We start from the raw sequence: 13,433 nt of genomic DNA on the forward strand, positions 1-13,433 counted from the left end.
TCACTATTCAGAACGCTGCAGGGCATACCAAGCCCAATTAATCAGGAAGATAATTCACATCATGAAGCCAATCCCAGTTCCTGAAGCAAATAAAAGAGGTAGCCTCCGCCCTTGAAGAACAGAGGTTCATCCTTCTCTTCTGTGTTCTGTTCTGTTCTCCAGAAACCTCACTCCTTCCTTCCTTCCATTACTTCCATTGTACCCAGACCAGCTACAATGTCTCGCCAATCCACTGTAAGGTTCCAGAGCGGAAAACAGGGCTTCAGTGCCTCTTCTGCCATCATCCCAAACAGCTGCCGCACCAGCTACAGCTCATGTTCTGTATCCCGGGCCGGAGGTTGCGGTGCTGGCGCTGGTGCTGGAAGGGTGGTTGGCGGTGGCAGTTGCTTTGGCAGCAGAAGCCTCTACAACCTAGGTGGATCTAAAAGAATCTCCATGGCTGGAAGCAGTGGTGGCTTTCTGTGTGGCGCTCCAGGCCCAGTTGGTTTTGCTGGTGGCGCTGGCTGCGGATTCGGTTTCGGTGGCGGAGCAGGCGGTGGCTATGGGTTAGCTGGCGCTGGGTTTGGTGGCGGAAGAGTTGGCCCTGGGTTCCCTGTTTGCCCACCTGGCGGGATCCAGGAAGTGACCATCAACCAGAGCCTTCTAACACCTCTCAACTTGGAAATCGACCCCACCATCCAGAGGGTGCGTAAAGAGGAGAAGGAGCAAATCAAGACCCTCAACAACCAATTCGCCTCCTTCATCGACAAGGTGAGATATAAGATTTCATAGATATCTTGTCCTGATTGTTCAGTGGGGAGGAAAAACAATTGCATTTCCTTATCAGCATTGTCTATTCATCCACAAACAGAGCCGGGGGGGCGAATCTGGCATAACCCCACTCATTTGGGGCAGATCTATCAGTCCACTGCAGTTGACATCAGCATCTGGCCTGTAAAGGCTGTTACTGACTATCATCTTGTGTTATGAATCAATGAGCTGTCAAATGGCCAGTCAATGGAGCCCTGCCCATTTAAGCTATCAGGGAACCAGACCTCCAGACTTGAATTTTCTTGTTAAGTTGGAAAGGTAACACTGAAACAATGCGATTACATTTAGGTGGTTCTTTTAAAGTGAAGGTATTTTGAGGACTTACCTACCTGACAGCATCCTGTTCATCTCTTTGTTGGTTGCATCAGATTTGCCAGAACAAGCAGAAACAGGAGCATAACAAAAACCTTGACGTTCTTGTTGACCAATCAGCATGCATTTGTGGTCAAAGCAAATGTTAAACTGTCTTGTGGACTTTTTTGTACTCAGCCCAGTAATAAATATTTTAGATTTATTTTCCACTTAAGGGATTATTTTTTTCCTGCCTTGTCCCACATGTCATCATTTGCACCTCTGCAAAATGTGTGCAAAATGCAACCAATCTGTCCTGGTATAATTTGAAAACCACTTTGCACACGTGTACATGGGGAGGATATAAGATTTCATAGCTATCTTGTCATGATTGTTCAGTGGGGAGGAATATGGTATAAGGAACAGGGGAATCAGCTTCTAATTAGATTACAATATGGGCAAGATCCTTGAAGTCAAATTTGCTACACCCATTTACACCAGCTGACGATCTGGCCCTGACTATCTTCCTTGCCAGTCTTGCCCACTAGTTCGTAGGAGCTCAGTGAGAGTGGAGGGTACTCAGCATCTCTCAGGAAGTGCTCAGTACCTGGCAGGATTGGACCCTAAACATGCATGGGAGTTAACCTGGATGACCCATATTATTTTAATACTTTTATGGACTTTTATGGAACCATTTTAGCATCTTCTGGATCCTCGTGCTTTTCAGGTCCGATTCCTCGAGCAGCAAAATAGGGTGCTGGAAACCAAATGGAGCCTGCTGCAGGAACAGGGACAAAAAACCGTGAAAAACAACATTGAGCCCTTCTTTGAAAATTACATCGGTAATCTCAGGAGGCAGCTGAACAACCTGATGAATGAGAGAGGAAGACTTGAAGGGGAGGTGAACAATATGCAAAACGTGGTGGAGGATTTCAAGAACAGGTAGGTCCATCTCTCTAGCTGCTCCCCATCACCACAGTATCAGGGGTGTTTAAATAAAAAAATATATAGTACATCCGCCCTGTAATATCAGTCTGATAAGGAAGGGACAAGACTAACAAATCACCAATTGCAAGTTTACTAGAGAGATACATCTTATAATGTGATAGTTTTCAGAGGGGTAGCTGTGTTAATCTGTATCAGCAAAAACAACGAGGAGTCCTTGTGGCACCTTAGGCTAGGTCTACACTACAGCAGGGTTCCGACCTAAGATACGCAACTTCAGCTACGTGAATACCGTAGCTGAAGTTGCGTATTTTAGGTCGGCTTACCTGGCGGTGAGGACGGGGGAAAGCCGACCGCTGCCGCGCTGCCGCCGACTCCGCTGCCGCCTCTTGTCGAGGTGGATTTCCGGAGTCGACGGCAGAGCGATCAGGGATCGATTTTACCGCGTCCTCACGAGACGCGGTAAGTCGATCCCCGATAAACCGATTGCTACCCGCCGGATCGGCGGGTAGTGAAGACGTAGCCTCAGGGTATGTCTACACTACGAGGGTAATTCGATTTTACTTAAATCGAATATGTGGAATCGATATTGCAAAGTCGAACGTGTGTGTCCACACTAAGGACACACTAAGGACAGTAATTCGACTTTGTGAGTCCACACTAACGGGGCGAGCGTCGATATTGGAAGCGGTGCACTGTGGGCAGCTATCCCACAGTTCCCGCAGTCCCCGCTGCCCATCGGAATTCTGGGTCGAGCCGCCAATGCCTTCTGGGTAAAAAAAATTTGTCGTCATCCGTCCGTCACTAACGCCCTCCCTCCCTCCATGAAAGCGCCGGCGGGAAATCAGTTCGCGCACTTTTCTGGTCAGTGACAGCGCGGACGCCACAGCACTGCGATCATGGATCACGCTGCGACCATCGCTGCACTTGTGGCCGTTCTCAACACCTCGCAGCTTATCATACACCTTTCCCTGAGGCAGATGCAGAGAAATCGGGCGAGGAGGCTACGGCACCGCCGTGAGAGCCTGAAGTCGGAGAGTGGCACAGAGCTGTCAGAAACCACGAGCCCCAGCGCCCAGGACATGACGTTGGCAATGGGGCATGTGGATTTTGTTGAACGGCGATTCTGGGCCCGGGAAACAAGCACGGACTGGTGGGACCGTATAGTGCTTCAGGTCTGGGATGAATCCCAGTGGCTGCGAAACTTTCGCATGCGGAAGGGGACTTTCCTCGAACTTTGTGAGTTGCTGTCCCCTGCCCTGAAGCGCAAGGACACCCGCATGCGAGCAGCCCTCACTGTCCAGAAGCGAGTGGCCATAGCCCTCTGGAAGCTTGCAACGCCGGACAGCTACCGGTCAGTCGCGAACCACTTTGGTGTGGGCAAATCTACCGTGGGGGTTGTTGTCATGCAAGTAGCCAAGGCAATCGTCAAGGTACTGCTCCCAAAGGTAGTGACCCTGGGAAACGCGCAGGTCATCATAGATGGCTTTGCCGCGATGGGATTTCCAAACTGCGGAGGGGCTATCGATGGGACTCACATCCCTATCCTGGGACCGGACCACCAGGCCAGCCAGTACATCAATAGAAAGGGCTACTTTTCAATGGTGCTGCAAGCACTGGTGGACCATCGGGGACGGTTTACAAACATCTACGTCGGATGGCCGGGCAAGGTTCATGACGCTCGCGTGTTCAGGAACTCTGGTCTGTTTAGACGGCTGCAGGAAGGTATTTACTTCCCAGACCACAAAATAACTCTTGGGGATGTGGAGATGCCTACAGTCATCCTCGGGGACCCAGCCTACCCGCTAATGCCCTGGCTCATGAAGCCCTATACTGGCGCCCTGGACACAGAAAAAGAACTGTTCAACTACCGTCTGAGCAAGTGCAGAATGGTGGTGGAGTGTGCTTTTGGCCGTCTCAAAGGGAGATGGAGAAGCTTACTCACTCGCTGTGATCTCAGTGAAACCAATATCCCCATCGTTATTGCAGCTTGCTGTGTGCTCCACAATCTGTGTGAGAGCAAGGGGGAGACCTTTATGGCGGGGTGGGAGCTAGAGGCAAATAGCCTGGCTGCTGATTACGTCCAGCCAGACAGCCGGGCCATTAGAAGATCCCAGCGGGACGCCCTGTGCATCCGGGAGGCTTTGAAAGCTAGGTTCCTGAGTGAGCAGGGCAACCAGTGACTTTTCAGTTTGTGGACAGAAAAGCTGAACCTGCCCCCGTTTCTTTACCCAGTCCATTTTGACTATCCTCTCCAGTTACATACAACCTTCACCCCCTTCCCCTTCCCAAAAAATAAAATCATTTCGATTTTTTAATGAACACCGTTGTCTGTATTGCTGTTTTCGCGGGAATATTTTAAACCGGGGACGCAGACTGTGGCGGGGGGCGGGTTTAGTGTTCTGATGCAAATGATACTTCTAAACTCCCGGAATGACAGGCTCCGCACTGGTGGACTGGTTATTTCAATGGAGCCTGCCAGCACTCCTGGGGGGGACTGTGTGTATGTGTCGGCTATGTGACTTTCTGGCAGGGGGGGTAGGGTTACAGATCCCCTGCTGCGTGGATCTGTGAGCCAGGATAAGGACCGCTGCATAAGATCTGTAACTGCCCTCCCCCGCCACAAAGTCACAGAGCAACCCCCCCCCCCAAAAACATGAAAAGCACCTCCCAGACTGACCAGGGTAACCAGTGACTGCACTGTGTATGTGTCCTGATGCTGGACCTGACACCGCCTCTGTACCCTGCTAAAGGTGACTGTCCTGTCCAATTACCAAGCCCCTTCCCCCCCTCCAGACAGACTCTCCCTCAAAAGAACCTGACTGAAACAGTAATGAACAGAAACAAACATTTTATTGCGAACCAGACATGAAACGTGGGGGGTGAAACTTGGACGGGGGCTTGTGTGAGGTGGGTAGGAAAGGACTTATGAAATTTTGGGGAATGTCAGCCTTCTACTGCTAGAGCAGTCTGCAGGGGTTGATTGAAAGTTTTAACGGCCCTTGCCGCCCCTCCTTCTTTGGACTTTGGGTGAGGGTGGTGTGGGACTTGGTGGCGGGTGAGGGCGGTTACAGATAGACTGCAGCGGGGCTCTGTCCTCCTGCCTCCGGTCTTGCAGAACATCCACAAGGCGCCGGAGCGTGTCCGTTTGCTCCCTCATTAGTCCAAGCAGCTTTTCAGTAGCCTGTTGGTCCTCCTGACGCCACCTCTCCTCCCGTTCCATGACTGCTCGGTGCATTTGTGACAAGTTCTCCCTCCACTGTGTCTGCTGGGCTGCCTGGGCTCGGGAGCAGCCCATTAGTTCTGTGAACATGTCTTCACGCGTCTTCTTCTTCCTCCGCCTAATCTGCGCTAGCCTCTGGGAGTGTGCTGACAGGCTGGGTTGGGAGACAGTCGCAGATGTGTCTGTGTGAATTTTAAAAAGGGAGTGAATTCCTGAGACAGATAAATGAAATTGTATACAAAGAACCTAGTCTTTCTCTGTGAACAAGACCATGCACTGAACCTCTCACATGCGCACTCAGGACAAGGTCGAATTTTCGGCCGTCGCCTTCAGTGCCTGTGGACTTGCGGAGGTCTTGGAGTGTTCAGAGAACTGTGGCTGGAGACCTGAACTTCTGGAGCGGGCAATAATGGTAAGCCGCAGACTTGTGGCTGCTTAAAACTCCAGCAGTAGCACTGGCCTCCTTTCACATTGAAAGCAATGCCAGTCTCTGCTGCCAGCAATCAGGACAGCATCAACTCTGCCCCTGTCCCACCCCCTCGCGGCTGTCCCAGGGAAAGATCCCTGTATGCTGCCCCTCTCCCTCCACCGCGTGGCTGTAAAGCAGTCCCAATACTAACAGTCCCCTCCCTAATTCAAAGCAGGGCGTCATGAGCGACATCACCCTCCTGAGGATCCCGGACACCCAGAGAGAACGCATGCTGCGGGAAAGCATGCAGAAACCGGGGCCGTATGCCGCCATGCTATGTCGGGCCATGATCCCCGAGTACCTGATTGTGGCATGGAGGGGACATGTCTGCTACCACGGAGGGCCCACTAAGATCGCCCTACCCCGGAACCTGATCAACAGGCTTGAGCTCTACCTCCACGAGACCTACGAGGAGTTCTCCTACGAGGATTTCTCGTCGATCCCCGGCCACATTGACCGGATTTTCGCGTAGGTGCACTGGGACTTTGGAGTGGAGCGTCTTGGGCCTGGGAATCATGTAGTAACGGACATTGTGAAATTTTTTTAAAATACTTGGGACTAAATTGAGAAGAGCCTAAGACAGAGAAATCATGCAAAACCCATTTGTTACCTTTGTAAATATTCCTGTTTTGTACCTGATTATTTTTTTACTAGTTTACAGCACTTTTATAAATATACATTGTTAATAGTATAAATATTACCGTTCTGTTTTAAATAAATGTTTACATGTTTACAGCACTTACTGCTTGATCCGTCCCCTGATTCTGTGTCCGGGGTAAGGGATGGGGACGGTTGGTACGGGATCTCGGTAAGGGTGATGAAGAGCTCCTGGCTGTCGGGGAAATCAGCGGTGCCAGCGCTGTCGACTGCCTCGTCCTCCTCATCTCCTTCCTCCTCTTCCCCGTCCGCTGTCATGTCCGACATGATCCCATCCTCGGAGTCCACGGTCAGGGGTGGGGTAGTGGTGGCGGCCGCTCCCAGGATGGAATGCAGTGCCTCGTAGAAACGGGATGTGTGGGGCTGGGATCCGGAGCGTCCGTTAGCCTCTTTGGTTTTTTGGTAGCCTTGTCTCAGCTCCTTGATTTTCACGCGGCACTGCGTTGCATCCCGGCTGTAGCCTCTCTCTGCCATGGCTTTGGAGATCTTCTCGTAGATCTTAGCATTCCTTCTTTTGGAGCGCAGCTCTGAAAGCACGGACTCATCGCCCCACACTGCGATGAGATCCAAGACTTCCCGATCAGTCCATGCTGGGGCCCTCTTTCTATTGGATTGCACGGCCATCTCTGCTGGAGAGCTCTGCATAGTTGCCACTGCTACTGAGCTCCCCTCGATGTCCAAAGAGGAACTGAGATTCAAACTGCCCAGACAGGAAAATGAAAATGAATTCAAATTTTCCCGGGGGTGTGGCTGGTCAGAGCATCCGAGCTCGGACTGCTGTCCAGAGCGTCAACAGAGTGGTGCACTGTGGGATAGCTCCCGGAGCTATTAACGTCGATTTCCATCCACACCTAGCCTAATTCGATATGGCCATGTCGAATTTAGCGCTACTCCTCTCGTTGGGGAGGATTACAGAAATCGATTTAAAGAGAGCTTTATGTCGAACTAAATGGCTTCCTGGTGTGGACGGGTGCAGGGTTAATTCGATATAACGGCGCTAAAGTCGACATAAAAGCCTAGTGTAGACCAGGCCTCAGAGACTAACAAATGTATTTGGGTATAAGGTTTTCCACTCCATGCATCTGATGAAGTGGGTTTTAGCCCACGAAAGCTTATGCCCAAATAAATTTTAGTCTCTAAGGTGCCACATGGAAGCCTCGTTGTTTTATCTTATAATATATGGATTATATCACTTTCCCATGGTTAATTGGACAGTTAAAAATCTCTCTATAGAGTGAAGAGACAAGAGGTCCAGGATAACAGTATTTTGTAGATGACAAGTTAGGTGCAGAATAGACAAAGAATTATGAATGCATTTATTGGTCTGAGTAAAATAACTCCCGGGCATTAGACTTTGGGAGACTGCATCCTTAAACTGTAAGGGAAGAAGCAGTGAGAATGACTGACTGCCAGGAAGAGAGAAAAAGAACAGAAGGTTTTATCTAGAGCAGTAGTTCTACATGTACTCCAGGGGGTATTCATCTAGATATGTGCCTAGTTTTACCCCAGGCTACATCAAAAGCACTAGCGAAGTCAGTACAAACTAAAATTTCATACAGACAATGACTTGTATATACTGCTCTATATACTATACACTGAAATGTAAGAACAATATTTATACTCCAGTTGATTTGTTGTATAATTATATGGGAAAAATGAGAAAGTCATCAATTTTTCATTGCTGGGACACCTTTGTATTTTAATGTCTGGTTTTGTAAGCAAGTGGTTTTTAAGTGAGGTGCAACTTGGGGGTACGCAAGACAAATCAGACTCCTGAAAGGGGTACAGTTGTCTGGAAAGGTTGAGAGCCACTGAGTTTTAACTGGTTTAGCGTAGACACACGGATCATTGCCTGAGTTATCCTGAAAACTAAAATTCAGATCCTGGTGACAGCTGAGATTAGCACGCACACAAAATGCTCTCGGGGAAGTTTATTCTAACAGGCTGCAATTATCTTGGTCGGTTACTTGCCTACACAAACGTTCCCTCTGCCCCGTTCCATTAGGTACGAAGATGAAATCAACAAGCGCACAACTGCCGAGAATGACTTTGTGACCCTCAAGAAGGTGAGTGTTGTTTGTATAATGCAAGCCTTATTATTGCTTGTCTTTCAGCAACACCTAGAGATCCGGGCACCGTGGTGCAAGGCGCTGTACAGACACAGAATGAGAGGCAGACCTTGCCCCAAAGAGCTTGCGATAGAGAAGACAGACAAAGGGTGGGAGAAAGGGAGGATTATCAGCCCTGTGGAACTGCAGCACAGGCAGATCTAAGGGGCTTGTCCAACTTTACATAGGGAATCTGTGGCACACCTGGAATTGAGCCTAGCTCTTCAGAGCATCAGTCCAATGTTTTAACCACAAGACCTCTCAGATCAGCCCTTCAGCCACAACACTATTAACAGCCATTAGAAAATCCTTTACATTTATTCTCCTCTAGAAAATGAGTTTGGAGCTAATCATGTTGCTGGCCTGGTAAGGAAAGTGCTTTGCTCATTTCAATCCATTACTGTCTTTCAGGATGTGGACAGTGCCTACATGAACAAGGTGGAGCTGGCTGCCAAGGTGGACTCCCTGACTGATGAGATCAATTTCCTGAGAGCCCTGTACGAAGAGGTAAGTGTTAGCAGCCTGAGGTCTCTTTCAGCGGGTTTCAAATTAGTTTTCCCAGTGACGTCCAAAATTCTGAAGCTTTTTTTGCAATGACATGGACTGTCTTGACCATTCCTGACAGTTGTTGGAGTGACAACCCCTTACCTTAGGCTGTAGCCTCTGCGTATGATGCACAGTGAAAAGTTCAGTTGTCTACCAATGAGGAGAAGTCTCTTTGACTCACAGTTCACCCGAATATTGGCATGAATTGCAGGAACTGGCTCAGATGCAGACGCAGGTCTCCAACACCTCCGTCGTTCTGTCTATGGACAACAACCGAGACCTGGACCTGGACGGCATCATTGCTGAAGTCAAAGCGCAGTACGAGGAGATCGCTAACAGGAGCCGAGCTGAGGCTGAATCTTGGTACCAAACTAAGGTGAGTCACCACACACCAACAGAGGGTTGAGTTCCAATTCGCTGCACGTTCGGTTGTATGTCACTATTATTGTGCTTCCTGATTTGTGTCGCTGAGCAGTCAGAGGTACCAATCAGGGATTAGGTGGTGACCAATTGTGCTAGACACCGCACACACATAATAACACGCAACGCCTGCCCCAAAGAGGATGGACTTTAACGTGATTTATGTGTCTCTTTGTGTCCGGCAGTATGAAGAGCTGCAGGTTACCGCTGGCAGACACGGGGATGACCTCCGCAACACCAAACATGAGATCTCAGAGCTGACCCGAATCGTCCAGAGACTGCGGAATGAAATTGACAATGTGAAAAGACAGGTAAACACAGGAGGGGATTTTGTGGGCGGGTGCTTCATTATCGCAGTTCCAAGCCTTAGCCCAAGATGGATGCAAACGCAACCCCCTTGATTTCTGCTGCACCAGAACTGAATTTGGCCCCTTTGGTCTCAAAGTAAAAATGCCACTAGGATTTGACCAGATTTTTCTACTTATACATCAAATGAATAAATAATATAGGGCCAGAACCTCAGCGTCAAGGAAGTCAATGCGCTTTACGCCAGCTGGCAATCTGGACTTCAAAGGGTTAAGCTGCATGATACTCTCTCTAATGTTTCCCCCATTGCAACCCCTGGAAATGATTGCAAACATGTTAGATTGAAACACAGAGGGCCAAATTTTCAGTGGTGTCAATCAGCCACGTTCTGCTAAAGTTAATGGAGCTAAGAAGAGTTACACCAGCTGATGATCTGTTCCAAACTGTAGAAAAGTTGATGGGACGAGATGAGATGCTCATAGATTATTCCAGCGTGATCTGCACCCAGGCCGGATCAGGCAATTGCGTACTAGGAAGCCAGAACGGTTTGATGTTTCCTATGGAAGTTTAGATCGATGTTCTTCTCTTCCACAGTGCGCCAACCTGCAAGCGGCCATTGCCGAGGCCGAGGAGCGCGGTGAACTGGCCCTCAAGGATGCCCAGGGTAAACTGGCTGAGCTGGAGGAAGCCCTGCAGAAGGCCAAGGGAGATTTGGCGCGTCAGCTGCGGGAGTACCAGGAGCTGATGAACGTCAAGCTAGCGCTGGATATCGAGATCGCCACCTATAGGAAGCTGCTGGAAGGAGAGGAGAGCAGGTGGGTGAAATGCAGCACATTCATGTCCGGATTTTAATGAGGTCAATGGGAACTGCAGGTGCTCAGCGTTTCTGAAAACTCCCCCCCCCGAAGCAACTTCTCTTTATGCTGGAATCAATTGAAATGTTAATGAAAAACTTGGTCAAAAAGTTTTGAAATTTGGATGAAATATATTAGCAATTTTTAAAAAATATTTTATGAAATTATTTTTCTGTTTGTCAGCCAGTGTGTAGAGAGGTTTTGATTTTTTGAAATGTCCAAAAAAAAACCCCTGAAGGCTGGTCAAAAGGCTTCTGTCAAAACTTTTTTTTTAGTTGGAAAACTGGGGTTTCTGGCTAACTGAAAATTTTCCTGGAAAGTGTCTGTTTTCCGCACAAAATTTCAACGACTTGATGAAAAAATTCATGGAAAAGTTTCTGCTTTTTTCAACCAGCTCCCGTCAATGGACATCACTTGAATTCTTACTTTCCTCTCTTCTCTTCCCTAACAGGCTGTGTGGAGAAGGTGTTGGTGCAGTGAATATTTGTAAGTCACTTGAATACATATATTGTATAAACTGCCTTGCTTTAGTCTCCATTTGCCACTCAGTGGCCACCATCCAATGAGATCTAAACACACGGTGCTTTCTTTTTGCAGCTGTGGTCTCCTCAACTGTTGGAGGTGGGTATGGAAGCAGAAGCGGTCTCGGCATGGGAAGTGGAAGTGGTGTCTGCATTGGAGGTGGAAGCAGTCTTGGCATGGGAGGTGGAAGCGGTGTCTGCGTTGGAGGTGGAAGCAGTCTTGGCATGGGAGGTGGGCTCTGTGTTGGAGGAAGCAACTTCAGCTCTGGAAGCGGAAGAGCCATCGGCGGATTGAGCCTCGGAGGCGGAAGCAGCTCTAGCGTGAAATTCGTCTCAACTACCTCTTCCACCAAAAGAAGCTACAAAAGCTAAAGCTCAGAATTCAAAGTCCTCACACCCCGATTGAAATATCTCCATGGTTTCCTGATGCTGACACATTACTGACCTACGAATGGGACCACCATATTGAATAAGGGCAACGTTTTCTAATCTTCTCTTTAGAAACCAAGCTTAAAAAATGTTGGCCTATATCTGAATTTTCCAAACATTGCCTTGAATCGGTTCTTTTTTCAATCTTGCTATCTATTATCTTTCACGTAGAAACCTATAACCTCTGTCCACCAAGAAGAGAAAGTACATATTTCTCTAAACAGCAGAATGTGTGTGCTTTCCTCAAAAACTTTGAATTTTTCATTGGAAAATTGAAAGCTGAAAAGATGAATGTTTTTGACAAACCCAAACATTTCTGTTAATTTTCACCCAAAAGTTTTCAGCCAAACATGCCAAAATCTCCCCCGAAAATGTGGAAAATTTGGTTTTCCTTCAAAAACGTTCAATTTAGGGGCTACCTTTCTTCCAGTGAAATATTGAATTTTTCTGGATAAAAAGATTTCCCCATTTTCTGAATCACCTCTGGTGATTACATAGCCTTGATAAGACCTAGTGTAACTAATAAAACCGCCATCCCTTTCCCATTTATTTTCTTTTCCTCCATACCAAGGAGTAGTTCATGGATTTGGATTTTTTTATGCCAAAACTCAGTTTTAGAATGGCAAGAGAACCATTATGTTAAGCACTGTCTGAATAATGTTAGAACCAGGCACCTGATCATTATTTCTTGTCCAGATCTAGTGTACATTTCAAAATCTGAGCCCATTACAGGACACAATGTACATGGCTCGCTCTCTCCATAGCTTGGGCACCTATTTATCTCACCCAGGTTATTTCATTATTCAGCTGAACAAATGGTTCCTTGTCTAGAAATTTACAACACACTGTGCTTTAGCTCATCCAAATTGTATTGAGTTCTGTGTGCAAACGGGTGTTCCCACCTTGTCCTGCATTTGCCACATCTGTATCTCACATTGCACATAATTCCCACTGTTTTATTTCCAACGGACTTTGAATTGAAAATTATCCGGCCTTATGTTGTATATAAAACATTTCGCACCATTGTTAGTTCTTTGGGCTCAGGAGCGCATGTTGTTGGAAGCTTCTAGTCACTTTCCAGTGTTTGTCTAATAAAATGCATATGTAATTTATTCTGCTGTCCAGACCTTTAATTAATATTTAAGGCAGGGGTGGCCAACCTGAGCCTGAGAAGGAGCCAGAATTTACCAGTGTACATTGCCAAAGAGTAATATGTCAGCAGCCCCCCATCAGCTCCCCAACCCCACTCCCAGCGCCTCCCACCCACCGGCAGCCCCGCCAATCAGCACCTCCCCCTCCCTCCCCGCACCTCCCGATCAGCTGGTTCGTGGCATGCAGGAGGCTCTGGGGGCAATGGGGGAGGAGCGAGGGCACGGCAGGCTCAGCGGAGGGGTGGAGTGGGGACAGGGCCTGTGGCAGGGCCAGGTGTTGAGCAGTGAGCCCCCCCACCCCCCGGCACATTGGAAAGTTGGCGCCTGTAGCTCCAGCCCCGGAGTCGGTGCCTATACACGGAGCCGCATATTAACTTCTGAAGAGCCGCATGTGACTCCGGAGCCACAGATTGGCCACCGCTGGTGTAAGGGAAATGGACACACATTTATAAGGCAATTTGCCGAGGGGCATATAGATCAGGGCCAAATTTTGCTCTCCGTTTACACTCTGTGAAATTCCATTGACGCCAATTTTTTGTGTATAGCAACAGAGTAGTCGCCTTTTAATTACTTTGGGAGCCCTCTAGTGGCACTCATTGTGTTCTATGGTTTTGAAGTCGCCTGAAGCAGGTTAACAAAGGAGACACCCCCCAGAGGAGCAGTGTCAATGTAACGGAGGGTGATTTCCTTCTAACCATTGGGT

General features: G+C 48.4%; 1 protein-coding gene across 3 annotated transcripts; it reads left to right on the forward strand.

Moving 5' to 3' along the window:
• Nucleotides 1-216: 216 nt before the first annotated feature.
• On the forward strand, nt 217-11,522 carry LOC112119659 (keratin, type II cytoskeletal 5-like). 3 transcript variants are annotated; one of them, XM_026660766.1, is made up of 10 exons: nt 217-750; nt 1,829-2,043; nt 8,401-8,461; nt 8,915-9,010; nt 9,261-9,425; nt 9,655-9,780; nt 10,370-10,590; nt 11,081-11,115; nt 11,227-11,310; nt 11,359-11,522. In XM_026660766.1, exons 1-10 carry the CDS (start codon nt 217-219, stop codon nt 11,520-11,522), a joined length of 1,701 nt encoding a protein of 566 aa, XP_026516551.1. The 3 variants fall into 3 exon arrangements, with proteins under 3 accessions (XP_026516551.1, XP_026516552.1, XP_026516550.1); XM_026660767.1 differs by having other exon boundaries at nt 11,227-11,262; XM_026660765.1 differs by having other exon boundaries at nt 11,227-11,522.
• Nucleotides 11,523-13,433: the final 1,911 nt, after the last annotated feature.

Source organism: Terrapene carolina, unplaced genomic scaffold (genome assembly GCF_002925995.2).
Source record: "Terrapene carolina triunguis isolate 2854851 unplaced genomic scaffold, T_m_triunguis-2.0 Scaffold836, whole genome shotgun sequence".
In the NCBI taxonomy this organism is placed as follows: Eukaryota; Metazoa; Chordata; order Testudines; family Emydidae; genus Terrapene; species Terrapene triunguis.